Genomic DNA, 19,132 nt, shown 5'->3' on the forward strand with positions numbered 1-19,132 from the left:
GCTCATGTCTAAGCCCCCTTCACTACAACTTTTACGTGAATGACATTGAAGAATGTCTTGTCAATTCCTGCACGCTAAGTCAGCTTGCAGATAACGGTGTGGTCTTTGTTACATTTGTCTGCTTGGGCCCTCCAGCTGGGTATCGAGTTCTCCACGGAGAAAACTGAGCTAGTCGTATTTTCAAGGAAGCATGAACCAGCGCAACTACAGCTTCAATTAATGGATCAAACTATTGCTCAGGTTTCAACTTACAAATATCTCGGGGTCTGGTTGGACTCTAAAGGTACCTGGGGATGTCACATTAGGTATCTGAAACAGAAGTGCCAACAAAGGATCGACTTTCTCCATACAATAACCGGAACATGCTGGGGTGCCCACCTAAGAGTCCTGATCAGGCTGTACTAAACAACGATATTGTCGGTGATGGAGTACGGGATTTACTGTTTCCGCTTCGCTACGAACATACATTTCATCAAACTAGAGCGAATCCAATATTGTTGTTTGCGTACTATTTTGGGTTACATGCACTCGACTCATAAGATGAGTCTAAAAATGCTAGCAGGTGTCCTTGCGCTGAAAAATCGATTTTGGGACCTCTCATATCGATTGCTCATCCGATGCGATATCTTGAACCCGTTAGTAATTGCAAATTCCGAGAGGCTTGTCATACTCAATTCTCAAACCCGATTTATATCCTTGTACTTCGATTACATGGCACAAAATACCAATCGTTCTTCATATTATCCCAATCGTGTCAATCTCCCCCATGCTTCTGATTCAAGCGTATTCTTCGACACATCCATAAAGTGCGAGATTCGACAAATCCTGAATCACATACGTCCGCAAGTGATCTCATGTATCTTTTATAGTAAATTTCGAGAAGTCGACTGCAACTAGATGTTTCACACCGACGGGTCAAGCCTCGACGGCTCCACTGGCTTCGGTATATTCAATCAAAACCTCACAGCCTCATTCAAACTCAACGATCCTGCTTCAGTTTTCGTCGCCGAACTTGCTGCTATTCAGTATACTCTTGGGATCATTGATACTTTGCCCACCGATCATTACTTTATTGTGTCGGATAGCCTCAGCTCAATCGAGGGTCTCCGTTCAATGAAACCTAGAAAGCACATTCCATATTTTCTGAAGAAAATCTGGGAGCGCCTGCATGCTTTGTCTGTAAGATCGTACAAGATTGCCTTAGTTTGGGTTCCCTCGCATTGCCCCATTCCATGTAATGAAGAAGCGAAATCTTTAGCTAAGGCGACGCTTTAGAAGGTGATATATATATGAAAGACCAATCAGCTTCAGCGAATTTTTCAGTATTACTCATCAGAGAACCCTCGAAAGTTGGCAATCTTCATGGAGTAATGGAGAACTTAGAAGGTGGCTATATTCGATAATCCCTAAGGTATCGAAGAAACCATGGATGTGGGTCGGGATTTCATTCATGTGATATCTCGGCTCATGTCCAATCACTACACTGGGCTCGCAAAAAGCGGTATCTGCGCCTGTGGTAACGGTTATCACGATATCGAACATATTGTCTGGGCATGCGCCGAGTACTGTTCTGCCAGATCTCAACTATTGGATCCCCTTTGGGCTCGAGGAAGATCACTCAATATCCCGGTTCGAGATATACTGGCAAGCCGCGATCTGCTCTATATGTCCCTCGTATATATCTTCCTAAAAACCATCAATATTCAAATTTATTTGCCCCTATTATTTTTCAGATCATTCTAAGAAGTGCCCTCTTCCGCCTACCGTACTGCAACGATGGTTTGATGGGACTCCAAGACAACACAAAATATCTCTGTCGAATGACCCAACAAACACGAGACCTACAGCACAACATCACACGCGCAATGCGCTGTGTTGCCGATCTGCATCTGAGCCGTACTACGAAATCGTCTGGAGAAACCCCTACCGGCTCGAGGAAGACCGCCCGGCGTCCCCATATGGGAACTGTGGGTAAGACGGACAGGTGGGGTAGGACGGACACATGGTTATTTTAGGGATATAACATTAAAACTTCAATTGTATTGTATGTGTACTCTATCATTATGGGTAACCTTGAATTATGAAACACTTAGTAGGCCTTGAATACTGCTAAACGAATACAATTTAAGCAAATATTGATAATCGGTAGTGCTGTTTTGTGCGGATGTAATTTAAAAGTTTCCGATTTTAAGGTTTATCGATGAAAAAATCAATTCTTTCGCGGAGTTTTTCCTTTGTTTCGATAAAGTAACTTTTAAGTGACATCTTCGTGGAAAATAACAGGTAAGTTTATTTATGCGTGAATAGGTTCAAACGTTTAAAAAATATGTATACTGGTGGGGCAAGACGGAGTCTTGATTAATTCTATTGATTCATCCTTATATGAATGTCTCGCCCGTAGAAACGAAATACTAGAAGTCAAACGTGGAGAACCATCCAGTTAGCTGAAGTCTCACATGCAGTAGGCTGCAGGATGTACGTTAATGTGACCGAGGTTCAATACGGGATTCCTAGAAGTCTCATACTCTAGCTGTGTGATCGAGGAACTGATGTTACCAATTACGCATTTAATATATAACCTTCCAGTTTTGTATAATTGATTGTGACTTATCAAATGATCCAATGTTGGAACTGATTGTGTTGCTCTCTTTATGACAACCGCAAAAACGATATTAGAAAATACATCATTTGCTTCAACTCTAAATCGAACCCCAAAACGTTGTTTTTCACCTCGAATTGAACATATATATTAAGAAGAACCACAATCTATTCAAAACATCCGCTCAATATTTTGCATTGTGATCCTTTCTGCCACATGTCCGTCTTACCCCTACTATATGTCCGTTTCACCCGCAGTATGGAAAAAGTGCAGATATTTCTTCGTTTTCCAGTTCTTTAAAAACTGATACAAAATGATTTTTGTAAAATAATCCCCCTGGGCACTCGAAAACCAACATAAGGAGCTAGAACATAGAGTATTACATGGTGACAAAAACATGCTCTTACCATGTTATATTTAAGTATATCCTTAATATGTCCGTCTTACCCCCAGTTCCCCTACATGATGCATTCGTCCGAATATGTAATCCTTACCGTTGATTCCCGATGCCCGATATCTACCCCCAGCTTTGTCCAAAGAAAAGGCAAACGTGCCTTATCAAATAAACGAATTGAATAATAAAATAAATAAAGAGATTCATAGGCTTCAAATACCTAGAGCAGGAAAACACAGAAGTGATACAAGTATTCAACAAGGAGTGGCTAATGTGGTGAAAAAGGTGCCTGGAGCGGATAGAATCCCTAACGTCGCACTGATAGTGGTAGTCCCGGCATTTCCGAACATGTTTAAACTAGTAATAAGAAAATTACTAAATGAGGGGCCCTTCTCTGATCGATGCCGAAGCTAGTGTTATTGTCAAAGCGGGTAAGCCGCCTGAGAATCGCTTACTGGGTACTTTCAGAAAACTCTTGGAAAGGCACATCCTGAACAGGCTGACACCAATTATGGAGAGCGATTATAGGTTGTTGTAGAAACAACACAGAAGTCACGATCGGGGAGCATTCCGTAATCTCGAAGCAAGCGCTGAAACAACAGGAAGTGACGATCGACGACCGACTGAATTTCAACATCCTATGTCGATTATATCTGTGAGAAGGCGGTCAAAGCTATGAACGCATTAAACAGAAATATGCCGAACAGCGATGAAGCAAACAGTAGCAAGAGGCGCCTTCCGACTAGTGTATCATCGTCTATTCTGATGTATGGAATTTCTGTCAGGGTCACGGTGCTGGGGACACAGCGTAATCGAATGAAACCAAGCAGTACATTTAGGCTCAAAACCATGCGAATCACGATCGTGTACATAACTATTTCATCGGATGCAGTCTGTGTCGTCGCCGGAATAATCACTATCTGCATCATTCTAGTGGAGGATAGCGAGTGTTATATATAGAAGGAAACTACGGAAAACACTGATATCTAACTCGATGACCAAGTGTAAACAAGAAGGGGATTTGGCGGATGATTGTTGATGAACACACAGACTCATACCGGTTATCCCGATCTGGCTGAATATGAATTGGATATAAGTAACCTTCTAACTCAGCGATTCTCAACCTGGGGTCCACGGACCCCTAGGGGGCCGTCAAGTCGTTGCTGGGGGTCAGCGAAGAGATCTTTTCCGGACGAATATTGAAACTTCAAGTTTTTTATCGTATCAGACTGAAAATAATATATACAGCATATAAATCGATGTTAAGCCGTGGGGATCCGCAACCGCCCAGGGTAATTTTGAAGGGGTCCGCGACCGCCCAGGATAATTTCGAAGGGGTCCGCGATAACCCAAGGTGATTTCGAAGGGGTCCGCGGAGCAAACAAGGTACAATTCCTGGTTGGTCATGATCGATTCAGATCGTACCTACGATCAGCAAGTTAGCAATACTAATGAACCGATGGATGTGGATGAATGTTGGAGACGTGGACATCCCTACAACTCAATAGGAATTGCTGGGCTCACTGGTGGTAGAACGCCTGTCACTCAGTTGACGCACCGAACAACATCCGGTTAGCTAATCAGAATATAATAGAGTTCAGTAGCAGTAACACGCGTTTTTATCACTCTGTTTTGTCCGCGTTATATTTTAATAAAGTATATATGTTTTAACGTATGGGTCGTGTAATCTTCTCTATCGGTCACCTCCGAACACGGCTCACAATAATGAATAACTCCAACTCGGTTAAAAATCCTGCGAGGTTTACGGTACGAACGAAATGAGAGAGTGCCACAATCAGCGTAAAACCCTCGTAATTCCACATACATGCGCCTATAGACACATATTCCCGCAGATACACACAGAGAAGTAGCCTTGGAAGTAGAGCTAGAGATTACAATGCGGAAAGGCTGGGGTTACAATGAGAGCTTATGCATTGGACAGATAGATGATCTGACTACATTAATGCCATTCACATACTGTATAGCAACAAACCCCACTAATTTACAAGGTACCGTTTTTATGGTTAACGGGACCAAAAATTCATTTATTTGCAAATGACTGGAACGATATATCGCCAACATAACCTAGACTTTACACACTTCTCTATGCAAATTAATACTATTAAATATATACTTACCTGTCTCATTCACGAATTGCATTCTCTCTCTGACGCACTGTGTTTGATGGGTTTGAAAGTTCATGTGACCGTATCTCTCTATTTTTCAATTGTACGTTAAAATAATGGACCTGAAAATTCTATTTTGCGCGAAAATTTTTTTTCCGGTTTTCAAATAACTAATTGAGGTCCATCAATTAAGCAAAAACATCAGATAATCTTAAATGACGCCGCCAAGGAAAGAAGAACGATAAGGTCAAAATAAAAAAGGATGGAAACACTAGAAAGTGCGTTGTATATTAATTGTCATTTTCAAATAATGGATTTTTTTTAAATATTTTAGAACTTTCCGAAGCAATGTTTCTCAAACTCGTACAATTCGTTTTACTTATTCATTTTATTATGATTGAATTTTAAAAAATGATTTATTCAGGAAATATGAACCAGTTCACGAATACATGAATAAATCATTTTTTTAAATTTAATAATTTATTCATTTCATGGATTTTATTTGTTTTGTTTATTTTATTTATTTTGAATACTTGACTAATTTTAAATATATGATCATTTCATTTCAATCATTTATGTGATTTAGCATTCCTTTTGTTCATTTTGATCATTTTGGTTCATTTTATCTATTAATTCGATTCCTACTTTGGATTCATTCTGATCAGTTTATTAACTTCATGAGTTTATTCATATCATTAATTTAAATTATTTTATGCACTCTTTTTATTCTATGTATTATATTTATTTTCGCCTTGTATTGACAAAACTATTTGTACAGTCGAACGATATTCATGATTTCGTGATATTTTAAATATGATTATCGTGATATTTTAAATATGAGTAGAGTGATTCCCTTTCATGATTTCAGGATTTTAGTCACTATTTTTTAATATTTTAGTCATGAGTATTGTGATTTATGTTCAATATTTCAGGAACTTTTCCATTATTTTCATAGTTTGAATTCACGTTGTCGTGATATTATTGTCACGAGTAGAAATTTATGTTTATTAATATTCATGATTTCAGTATTCTAGTCATGATATTTTTGTCACGAGTGTGATTTATGTTCATGATTTGAGGATCTTAATCACTATTTGCGTAATTTCTTCCAGAGCTTACTTTCGAATTTGACACGTAGAGTGATGTGACGTATATTTATGATATCAGCAGTTTTATCATGGTATTGGCAATTTTTCTGTCTTATCGCGATCTAATGTTTTTTTGGTTATCATCGGTTTTTTTACGCGGAGTAGCGTCACAATATTAACTGTCATAAAAGTTCGACAGATTCGCGGTATCTTGTTCTGTGAACTATATCACGAATATGATTTGATGTGCTCAGCGCGTTTTCTATCCAGGCATCACACTGAACTTTATCAAATGAATAACGATGGTAGAGGTCTTAACAGTTTTCTCATATCTACTGTTTGTAGCTTTTACTGCTCGGTAGCAGCTGGACATTTCATGAAAAAGTGCATTGATAAAAAATAATTCCACGAACAATACTCCAATTTTTTTAAAATAGTTCACGTGAAAATTTCATTATCAAGTTGCATGAAATTGACAATAATTAGGGATATCTTCTAAATATCACAAGCACGCAAAATCAAATGTAAGTCATGTTTAAGGAATCACGGATCATGAATAATATTTCATGAATATGTGAGCTATTTTATAATCCGACGTGACTATTGTTCTAGGAATCAAGAACCAGTTCACGAATACATGAATACTATTTTAGGATTTCGTGAACTATTTCACAGGAATGAATGGTATGTCGTGGTTGTTACACTAATGATGAACATGAACCAGCCCACGAGAAAAAATAATATTTCATGATTTTGTGAACTATTTCACGAGAACGGATTTTAGATCGTAACTATTATACTAGGATGCATGAATCAGGTCACGAATACATCAACAATGTTTCATAATTTTGTCAACTAGTTCACGAGCAGGAATGGTCAGTCATGATTATTGTATTAGGAATCATGAACCAGTGCACGAATACATGAATATTTTATAATTTTGTGAATTATTTCACGGGCACACACGGTCAGCCGTGACTATTTCACTAGAAATTATGAACCAGTCCACGAATACATGAATAATATTTCATGATTTTGCGAACTATTTCAGGAGCACTGATATTTGATCGTAACTAATATATTAGGAATCATGAATTAGCTCTCCAGGATTGAATGGATTCATGAATAAAATTCCGAGATTCGTGAAATAGTTCACGAGAAAATATCCAGCATAACTACGAACAAAATGTCTCCTGGTAAAGATAAACTTGTCCCTCTTTACTGTGAAAACCGACGGGATATTTTATTCTTGTGACTTATGTTCATGATATCAGCAGTATTATAACGATATTCATAACTCTTCTTCGCTTTATTGTGGTAGGTTATTTGTGGATTCCTATTGGATGTTTAACTGGGAGAAACATAACAATATGAACTGGACCAAGTTTAACCAATTCGCGGTAACATGTTTTGGGAAATGTGCTGCTAACACGATTTGTAACTCAATAGTTTATTTTGACCGATCAACTCAGTTTTCATTTTCTGCTCGGACACCACATTAAACATTATCACGGGAATAACGATGTTCGAAGTCCTAATAGATTTCTTACATTCACTGCTCGTATATATGGCTGGTCACTACCAGACACAGACCATATTGTATTTCATCATAAATATTTTGGAATAGTTCACTCAAAATTTTCAAGATCATATGTAGAATTTTATGAAAGTGAAAATGATTATGGATATCTTCTAGATATTTCCAAGCACACAAGATAGATCGCGAATAATGTGCTATGAATCAAGAACCAGATCACGAATGCCTGTTAATTTATGATTTTGTGAACTATTCCACCAGCACGTGGTGAGTCATGACTACTAGGAATCACGAGTCTGAAAATAATATCTTGCGATTATGTGAACTATTCCACGAAAACAAATAGTGAATCGAGGCCTTCTAAAAACTTATTGTTGTTGATGGAGAAACGTGAATAACTTCTGAAAAGGTCGTAATAAAACAAAAGAATTGCACTGTTAAAACAAAATTTAAAATATCTCGAGAACTACTTCACTTCAGAAATTTTTTGTTATGAGCATTTTGATATGAAATGGCGTTTTGAAATATATTCAAAAAGAAAATTGTATTTTTGACTGCAAATAGTATGAATTATGAAAATATGTCAAAAGTTGTTGTTAGGAAAACTTTTTTATTGAAAGCTTCTCCATGATCCAAATACACTAAAAAAGTTTCTTTTACTTCTTTAAAACCAGAAACATATGATTTTTGTCATTTTATGATGGGGTAACGCGAATAACTTTCAAATAGGGCATAATCACACGAATTAAATGTTTTTGTTGGAACAAAATTCCAAATATCTCAAAAACTATAGCATTTTGGAAAATTGTTGAATGCATTTTGATTTAAAATGATACATAGAATTATATTCTGTAATAAAATTACAGTTTTGTATGTCAATTAGTATGAAATTTAAAAACACGTATAAAGTTAGTGTTAGAAAAACTTTTTTACCGATAAGTTCTCCATCATACAATCACATTCAAAATGTTTCTTTTTTCTTTAGGTTTTAGTTGAGAAAATATAAAAAATAGAAAAAAGTGGGTTTTTGCAATTTTGATTTTTAACACAAATTTTTATTTTTGTGAAAAATGGCACAACATTTTTTTCAGTGTATATTTCTTTCGTACATAAATATTTATTCCCTGAAACTCATTCTCAGAAAGTTATGCTGTATAAAAAAATATTCGAGCTAAAAAAATTGAAATTAAGGCACGTAGAAATGTTACGCCCTTTTGAAAAATCGCTCTTGTATCAAAATAATTCAAGGTTCAGAGAAAATCATGAAGATTCATAAACTGAACACAGCTTCATAGTTTCGTTCGAATCGACGATGGTCATATTTTGTGGTGGGGCCGGTTTCTCATGGAATCCCTCATGTGTCAAATGTACTTTTTTATTTAAAGGTGAAAGTCACTTTTTCACTCTAACTCGAATACTGTTCTACTTTAAATTTTTTGGACATCATTTTCGGATTCAGCACACGATTTTACATTGAAAATGGAGGTCACATATTGAAGCTAATTTTTTTCTTTTAATTTTGTATTGGTGGATGAACTCACAAATATATAGCAATTTTGTCACACCCTCATCAACATTCATTTTCTTCGTACACTGATAATATAAATTCGTAAATATAATGAAATCGATCATGCAATGCACGAATTCATTCGTTGTTTTCTGCAACGAAGTATTTTCGTGCATTGTAAATAGTGCGTTTCGTTCATTTCATGAACAAGAATGCCTGCTTGGTGAACGAAAGCTTTCGTAAATTTTACACATTTAATGTACACTGCACGAATATTATCGTTGATAAAAACATTATTTTTCGTGAATGAAACGAAATGTTTTGTTTATTTTAATAAGCGTTTGTGTATATTACGTTGGCGGCAAGAATTCATTTCGTTTATTTTAGAAAGGTTTTCGTACATATTAGCATCTTATTGTTTTCAGTCGATCATTTGGGATCGTGCTTTGACAATATCGATTTTTTCTAATTTAAAAAAATCGATTTGGCCAAATCGATTTCATTGTGGTACGAAGAAATGGCCGCTTGATGAACGAAAGTTTTCTTAAATTTTGCTTATTTAGTTTACATTGCACGAATGTAATCGTTGATAACAACATTATTTTTCGTGAATGAAACAAAATGATTCGTTTATTTCAATAAATGTTTGCGTATATTACGAACAATCTCGTTGGTCGTACGAATGCATTTCCTTCATGTTAGAAAAGCTTTCGTATTTAATAGCATGTTGTTTTGACTTTGCTCCGGCAGAGAACAACTTAAACTTCTTCATTCAAAACCAACGAGCAGTTCGCGATGGCTCAACTGAATCCGTACTGGTCCGGATTCTGGATCAAGCGAAAGAGGTTCAGGAAATCTTCCTGAAACCGGCGGACACGGATACGGCTACTAAATAATCAGACCGAGACCGTCGTGATGATCAACAATCCTCTGACGTATAGCAACAATGACTCCATATTGAAGCTCTTTTGACGTTGACGGTTTGACGAATGGTGCTCGTAAATATTAGAAAGATATTCGTATATAGCAGCGAACAATTCGTTTGCCGAATAAAGCTGTTTCGTAATAAGCCATCGAAAGTCGTTTCGTGGTTTTCACGAAAAACTCGTAATAAAAAATTAAAGTGTTTCAATAGAACTACGAGCGATTGATTATATGTACGAAAAATTCGTATATTTTATTAAAATTTTCTGTAATTCCTAGCGATTTACGAATATATTCTATCAGTGTATACATTTGCATCTTGCACTGTATCAGATAAACTCGAGAATGTTTATTTCGAGCTTAGCAGGACATAATTCTAATTTTTGTGACTGCAATCATTGTAAATGATGAACTGTACTTTGCTTATGTAACTCAAATCAATCTACAATTTTACTATTACTCCCCCTCTTATATATCAAACTGAATCCCTTGTTTTAAATTTTTTCATAAAAAAATCTTTTGGCCCTCTCTTGTATATTGAATCTTATTTCTAGTCTTAAGATAGCTGTAAACTTTCTTTTCCTTTTGTAAAAAAAAATATTTCAACATTGTAACCTCCTAGTTTTAAGATATCCAAAATGTAGAAACAAAAGAATTTGGCACCGCCAAGCTAACGCATTTGTGCCTATCAAATAAACGAAATGAATAAAAAAAAATCTGCAATTTTACCCATCCTGTTAAGTATCAGAGATCTATCGAGCGACATTGTATTTCTAATCAAAGCTTTTATTGTAGTCGAATGATATAGTTCAAATTTTTTTAATAAGATCATGTATAGAAGAAATCGAGAAACTTATCTGGCCGAGCAACTATATCCTTGATTAAAATAAAACCTTAGTTCATCCTTCTGTTTCACAATTCCGTTAGAACTAGCAATTTCCAGGAATAACGTCGAGCTGAAATGCACTATTATTCATCAAAACGAAATCGTATCACCAAAAAGTTAAAAAGAACGTAAACAATTTAAGAAAAAGTACTTGCACAATGAAAAATGGAATTTTATTACAAAATATCTAACTATGTTACATATTACGAAAGCTCAACCATGCATGTGGTTTTCGTCATTTACTTCCAACACTCATTTGGTAACCTCCATTATAGATAAAGAATAAAAGAACCTTCCAGTATCTGAAACGAAACAAATCGATGTTTGGCCGTTGATTTGTTTCTGATCTACACTATGAGTCTGTTGTTTTTGTTCTTTGCTAATCTTTAAACTAGCAATCGCGAAAAGTAGTAGCAATTCGTATATAAAATTCTATTGTCAATTCTGATGATACAGGAATTATGATACTGTTCCCCCAATCTGAGTGTTCGAATCCTAACGAAGAACGATTGAGTTCTTATTAGATTATGAATTCTTCCTCGGTGGCTCATTTGCGTATTTCAAAAGCTTCGTATTCTGAGGTTTTATATTTTTATGGTTCCGTCGAAAGATATCGTCGAATTAGGGTTGGACTGTATTCGCATTTTCAGACAAGAGGAAAATGTGGGGAATAGCCGGCTTAGTCATAATACCATGAATACCCGCTTTCTATAACTAGTAGTAATTGGGACAGTATTGAGTAGCTTAAATCAAACTAAGAGTTAGTATTTATTGTGCATAATATAAATGTGCAAACAAATGTTCGATGTTAGCAAACTAACCAAATTTTGTTTACAAGTGAAATTATCCGTCAAACTATATAAGCGCAATTTTGCACATTCTAGTGATTTGTTTGTCGAAATGTAGACAAATATGCGGATGCGTAGCACAATAGATGCTTTGAATATCATCATAAGGTAAACATGATATGAATTACTATGAAAACTACCAATAATTATATTACTTAGGGTTTTGTCGTCAAGTAACTCAGACAAAATCGAAGAATCGAAGACCACTTGAGCAAGATGCCACAACAGGTACTTGTGATAAAATGTGAGAAAATCGACTTTTCTAAAACTGTGTTCCGAATTTCGTTCAACTGAAAAGATATTTTCGAACCACGCTCCTGTGATTGTTAGATGTTTAAAAAAATCGTCTCATTCAATGTACTAATTGAATTGCAGCTATCTGCGTTATACCAGACAGTCAGTCGATATTCCATTGAATATTTTGGAATGAGCAAATTTTCATTCACTTCCTCTGAGAAATCGAAGCCGGCAGCAGTGACCTTGTAGTAAATAAAACTATTTTTAATCTACAATGTTCTAGACCACCAAATCAAAGTAATTTATATCCATTCAAATAGGTTATGCAATTTATACTTATTCCTCATCCCATAATTATATTCAAAAATGCTTACTCAAACACACATGCCATATCTCGTCGAACTGAGTCGAATGGTACATCGTACTGAGTAATCCAAACTTCGGATAGATGGTCAAAATGGTAGCCGGGTTGAATTGGTTTTATTGAACGTAAAATTGTTCTCAATTTTTAAAAAAAAAAACGTATTGTCATGAATTCGCATGCTTAACCCATAATTTTTTTTTCTCAAAGTGCAATTGCGCAAAGTGTCGGGAAAGAATATCTTTACACTCCGTAAACTGGAACATATTAGAATACGCACAAGAAAATTGAATTTAGAGTCAATCTCAGGATTTCCTGAGTTGTTCAATAAACATCACCGCTTCCATTTTCGATCAATTCGAATACTTTTTATATTTCAGATTAGAAAACATTTTCGCTATAGTCGCAGGATCACGAATTAGTTGTGCGCCTGTTTTCAACATGTCAGCTAAGATATTAGTTTACAGTACTAAACATATTCCGAGAAAAGCTCATTCGAATATGTCCTATTACTATGTACATTTGAGTTTCCGAAAATTTTCGCAGACAATGGCCTCCGGAAAATACAGATACAGAAAAAATTACAATGATGTCCTCTTTTAGCCTTTATATAGACGACAAATAACTTCCTAATACAGAACCTGTGCCTCAATATCTCAGGCGCAAATTGATATGTTGCGATAGTATGGAAAACCTGAACCTTCGAAACTTTTTGGAACTAGTTTGAGAGATTATTTTGGTAATTAGAAATAACAGTTGTCCATTTCACTCATTACTCCGATCATCCACGTGCTGCTATAGCTATAGATGTATCCACGTGCTATAGGTAGCAGCAAGGAAGCCGAGGTTTTCACATACACATGCACGTTGACCCAGGCGCGCTAACAGTGGTGTAACTGCGTAGTAGCGTGCGCTTCCGCAAATAAAGAAATTCTCGATCAATAGATGTATTTGCAAGCGTTGAATGTATTTTATTCAACGCATAACAATGCAAAAATCGCATTCTGCATCTTTTGGTAATCCACATGATTACAAACAGTTATAATCCATAAATGAACTTGTAATATACTACGAAGGAATAGGACGGAATCCTTGTTGATACAACACTGGTTTTGGTGGGGTGGAAACCAGAGAATGCAGAGAAATGGGAGAGGCAATTTTGTTTTCGGGAGCAGAATCATAAAGGATTCGAAATTTTCGCGATTTTCTCTACTAAAACTACCGATCACTTTGGAAGTAATTGGAAATTTGAAATAAATTTTTCGCCAATGTCTTCGGTAATTATCCTAGTTTACTGGATACCATTTTTGTTTTTTATTTTTGGTCTATTTCCAAAGATATTGCGAGATTAAGGCAAAAAGGTACCGATTTGCTGCCCTCTTGGCGCGGAAATGCAGACTCCCACGTTAATAAGCGAACAGATACAGAAGGTTTAAATTCCATCTATGCTGGAATTATTCACACTCTAGATATTCAGAATCAAAACAAATGAAAAATAACAACCAATGTAACACGCAATAGTATATGATCACAAAACAGCAATAATACACACAAACACACACGCTATAATCGAATCAAAAGTAGTAGACAAGTAGGAAAGACAACACCACAGTTTCTCGCTCTGCACAAAAGTTTTACCCGCGTTTCGCTGCTTTAAAAGCATTAAAACAAGACGAGCTTTAAGGACATGCTGAATAGAGCCACAAGGTGGCAGCTAAAATGGCTACCGTCGTTCTGCTTCTTCTTTTTATTTCATCGTCAAAATCAAAACATTGCATTGGCGCGCAAGACAAAATCTTTTGTAACTTGAGTGTCTTATCTCAGATTGCTTAGAAATTGTATCACTGTATGCAGGCATGTTAGCACAAGCTGATGAATAGGTTCTCTTCACGGAATTTTGATTCGTTTGGGAAATTTGTACCTTCTTATTTTTCATAACAAATGAAACACGTGGTGCGAAAACCAGTCAGCTGATTGCTGAACGATACGCTTGCGTGCGTGCCATCTCATATCGGTATAGTACTTTCTAGCCGCACACAGATGCTGAACGTAACCCGAACATAGCCGAACATAACCGAACCTTTGTTGTGATTTTGGCATCGCTTCACCTTAAAAACACCGATTATTTTAAAGCGCGGTGCAGTAAAAAATACGCGTATGTACAGTAAGTACAACTTTTGTACAAGATAAAATATATTTTTTTCATTGAAACTAAATTAGCTATAGAAGGACGCCATTATAAACACACACCGGACAACCTATGTTGGACACAAACACACTTAACAAAAAAACGATCCGTTTCAGTGAGTACAAAAAAAACACACACAAACAGACAACAGTAACGGAAATATTTTCATTTTATAGACTCTTGATAAAGGTGAAATAAAATCACCGAAACTGTCGGATTAAGAAGCAATACTTCGTTTTTGCCGTTTTATTTAGACTGATTCAGCCGATAACATCCTCAGAATAATTAACAACAGTCGTCAAACAACTTAAACATATATATATATATATATATATATATATATATATATATATATATATATATATATATATATATATATATATATATATATATATATATATATATATATATATATATATATATATATATATATATATATATATATATATATATATATATATATATATATATATATATATATATATATATATATATAACATGAATACCTAATAGCTGATTTTAATGCACCCGTGCAGAAGATAGTCAAAATTACAGCATTCGAATTACCAGTCTAAGTGTATTCTACTTCTCTTCGGTTATGTCTTTGACATTACCTACCCACCTTTTTACATTTCTTATAAAAGAAATGTTTAGAATTCGCTCAAACTTTCAAGAATTTTTCCGAGCCCCTTAGGGCCGAGTCTTATATACCAATCGACTCAGCTCGACGATTTGGGACAATGTCTGTGTGTGTGTCTGTGTGAGTATGTAACGGACAAATTCTCATTCGTGTTTCTCAGCAATGGCTGAACCGATTTTATCCAAACCAATTTTAAATGAAAGAACTAAAAAACAGTATGAACGCTATTAATTTGTTTTTGATTGTGATGTTTAGTTTCCAAGATATGAATGTTTGAATGCGTAAAAATGACTTTTTTGCAGTTTTTTTAAATTATCTGCCGAAATTGACAACATAGATTACCAATTTATATGTTTTTAGACAGCTTACCTTTCGAACAAGCTATAGATTGTTGAAATCGGACTATTATCAAAAGAGATATTTAACATTAAATGCGGACGAAAGATTTTTATCATTTCCCATTGCCAGAAATATGACCAAAAACATGTAATCTATTTTTAACGCCAAAACGGCTTATTTTAGGTCAATAGTATTTTCGGGGAATTTAATGGAGACAATATGCCCTTTCTTTTGGTATTGTGCTTTTGCTGATTAATCCCCCTATGAGTGAGATATTTTCACAAATTTTCTTGGAAGTGATTATATCGAAATGATGTCTTCAGCAAATTTGTAGCTCTTACTTTTGCGAATAACTTTACTGAAGACTTCAAATATCTATTTTGAATACTTTAAAAGTTATGGCTTGTTGTTTGTGGATTACTCTTTGTCGCCTATTTATTTTATAATCCATTGAAATAAGCCAAACATTATTTCGATAAATAGAATTTTGTATTTAATTTTTCTATCTACAACCGCTAGAAATAATCACCGAAGACTTCCAAGTTGCCTGGAAGGAACTGATAACTTATCAGTGCAAAAATGTTCATTTGTACGAACCTTCTCACTGCAATTTTTCTAACTTATGACCATCGGATCGATCTGAAACATATCGGAAAATGAAAAGCGAAATAAATAACTCCAAGCAACGGCGTAGCCAAGAGAAGGTTTCGGGGTTTAAGTTAATACAACCCCCCCCCCCAGCACATCCAAAAAAAAATTTGGATTGAAGTTGAAAATTTATGGATGCTGACTGATTTAATTCAATATTACAATAACAATTATCTGATCCGTAGATTGATAACCTGTTGTTGTAAACATCATGAGGACTTTTGATAAATTGTCCGAATGGGGTCCTGATATGTAACTGATCTATTGGTCTTGATTTCACAGTTGTCTAATAGCATCAATATCAAATTCCTGCCTGAAAACATTCCAATAGAAAATTCCAGAGTTCTGTAATCAATCATATTCCTCAGATTTATTTTCAAATTGATCTCGCCTTTGTAGAGATGTACTGTCATAAAGGTCTTTATTTAATAGGAAGTGAAGTTAAAATTGATTTAATGTCTATGAAACATAGGCTCTCCAAAAAAATACATAGCTTTCAACATTTGCTAAAAATGTTTTTGCCTTTCTCATTCACTCTAAAATTCGTCAATCTAATCCCGACCCGGAGGGCCGAGTGTCATATGCCAATCGACTGAGTTCGTCGAGATTGGAAAATGTCTGTGTGTGTATGTGTGTATGTGGAAAAAAATGTGACCTCTGTTAATCAGAGATGGCTGGATCTATTTGCACAAAGTTAGTCTCAAATGAAAGGTACAACCTTCCCATCGGCTGCTATTGAATTTTTATTGATTGGACTTCCGGTTCCGGAGTTACTAGTTGAAGAGCGCAATCACACAGCAAATTCCCATATAAACTGAAATGAAAAATTTTCAAAATCAAATTTGTATTTTGGATGCCAAATGACTTTAAAATGCATGAAACATTGAGATGTTTGACAAAAATTGACGTCTTTAGACTTTGGTACAATTTTTGCCTTTCTCGTATAGAAAGGTTATGCAATCACTCTAAAAATCGTCAATCATACCGGCCCGGAGGGAGTATGCAGTGGAGTAAAGCCATGTCAAGTGATCCTCGAATTTTTCGCAAAATCACCGATTCTCATGAGGTATAATTTATTGTATCGGGATTATGGTGATTAGCTTTTGGTATAAATATTTCGTTACAATTCCTTTTTTTCTTTAAGATATTAACCATTAAACTTTATTGCATGATAAAATTGAAAATTTTGTATCTCAAAAACTACTGAAGATAATTAAATGAATTTTTGCACACTTATGGAATGATATTTGCACTATCTTATAAAAAAGTTTTTGGTTTATAATTATGTGAATAACGGTACTTTGCATCTATTTAAAGTTTTCAGTTGTATTTCTTCTTGTGTTCTTCACGCTAAAAAATTTCAAAACTTATGTCAAATTATGCGAAAATCTTTTACCTTCAATAATCTGTATTGATATTTTTTCATTTTTGTTCCTATCGAGAGTTATAGAGGATTTTGTAACTGTGCGCTGTTTCAACGCATGGCCCATTTTGATGCAACCCGAGAGAACGTACATATTGGCAATGCCGCACGTCGCAACGTCCTAATGCGCATCGCTTTGAAGTATGAGCTTATCTCATGTTCAAAATTGGCATCTCTGAGATTAAAGCAAAAAGACAAGCTTTTCTTTATGGATAATTGAAAGTGAATGTTTTCTGAGTAATTTGCATGCTCTTTAGCGTCATTGTATTGTTCAAGAGTTATTTAATTTTCTGTCACTCAATACCTCGGACAAGTGCGCTCGGTTATTGCCAGCCGATGAGCAAAGTTGAGCAGTGGGCATGTTTTAATCTGCGTTAGCATATTTTTCACAAATTGACATACTTCACCACGTTTTATTTTCACTTGGTTCTGTCTAAGAGGTAGATTGTGGATCTTTTCTTAAATCCACATAGCGCCTTTTCAGCCATGCGTCATCGGGTCGTGCGTTAAATTACGCGCTCATTTAATTTGCATCAGTGCGAGTGAGAAAACGTTTTGACGTTTGTTTTTGTTTGGATCGCACTTGGGTGTTTCCCATATAGAGAGAACTGGACGAAATGCTATATTATCTCAAGATATACAATATTTGCTCAAAAAAACATTCGTTTGATTTATGTTATAAATATGGGTCGATCACACGAATGATGTATTCCGTTAAAAAAAATTCATAAATATGTTCGTCGTATCTTGTTTTTATGGCATCCATGTGGAGTGATAAATTTAAAAATTATATTGGTCAACACTTGTGTAGCATATGTCGTAATGGGCGCACAAAATACAACGAAAATAAATATGGACATGAACAAAACACAATTTTCCTTAAATTTTCGATTTTACATCTAATGTTTATAGTAATGGGTTCCTCTATAACGCGTTTAAAATATAGGAAAATTTACGCGTTTAATGTTTCTTCTTATAGTGTTTGCCAAAGTAATGGAACTGGAATATTCGATGACTCAACAGGTATACATGCGGAAAACAGTAACGAGGATTTTGAAATAAAGATCGTTGATGAATAATTGAAATTCGACAAAAATAAATAATATCGTACCAGAACTTGGAGAACCACCAATCAACAGAATTAACAGAAGCAATAGTGATAAAAAACCCCAACATCGATGCGATTGAACAACAGATTTTATGTAAACTTTTTTCAAAAGACACATCGTTGTTCACTCGGTGAAAATAAAAACGTGAAATAAAATGCTGTTGGCATAAGATTTTCCACTTTCATATAGTAATGTTGTAGACTAAAAAAGAATTTGGATATAACGTAGATGTATTTTGACTAACAAAAGTGTTTTTAAAGATGTTAATCGTTAGTAGC

The 19,132-nt window shown here is 35.2% G+C and overlaps 2 protein-coding genes across 2 annotated transcripts in view; both read left to right on the top strand.

Annotated features, from left to right (window-relative positions):
• Positions 1-19,119, top strand: part of LOC131694759 (palladin-like) — a 43,299-nt gene extending 24,180 nt beyond the window's left edge. The window contains exon 3 of the mRNA XM_058983250.1: positions 18,725-19,119. Coding sequence (XP_058839233.1) covers positions 18,725-18,807 — 83 coding nt within the window. The 3' untranslated portion in view covers positions 18,808-19,119. The remainder of the gene's footprint in view (positions 1-18,724) is intronic.
• On the top strand, positions 403-2,303 carry LOC131694760 (uncharacterized). Its single transcript, XM_058983254.1, has 2 exons — positions 403-1,674; positions 1,734-2,303. Exons 1-2 carry the CDS (start codon positions 1,426-1,428, stop codon positions 2,013-2,015), a joined length of 531 nt encoding a protein of 176 aa, XP_058839237.1. The 5' UTR covers positions 403-1,425; the 3' UTR covers positions 2,016-2,303.
• Positions 19,120-19,132: the final 13 nt, after the last annotated feature.

This window comes from Topomyia yanbarensis, unplaced genomic scaffold (genome assembly GCF_030247195.1).
Source record: "Topomyia yanbarensis strain Yona2022 unplaced genomic scaffold, ASM3024719v1 HiC_scaffold_138, whole genome shotgun sequence".
NCBI lineage: Eukaryota > Metazoa > Arthropoda > Insecta > Diptera > Culicidae > Topomyia > Topomyia yanbarensis.

Coding starts and splice junctions, on each gene's coding strand:
- LOC131694760 (XM_058983254.1), top strand. CDS start 1,426: ATGGATGTGGGTCGGGATTTCATTCATGTGATATCTCGGCTCATGTCC. Junction 1,675..1,733: donor ATCTGCTCTATATGTCCCTC/GTATATATCTTC, acceptor ATTATTTTTCAG/ATCATTCTAAGAAGTGCCCT.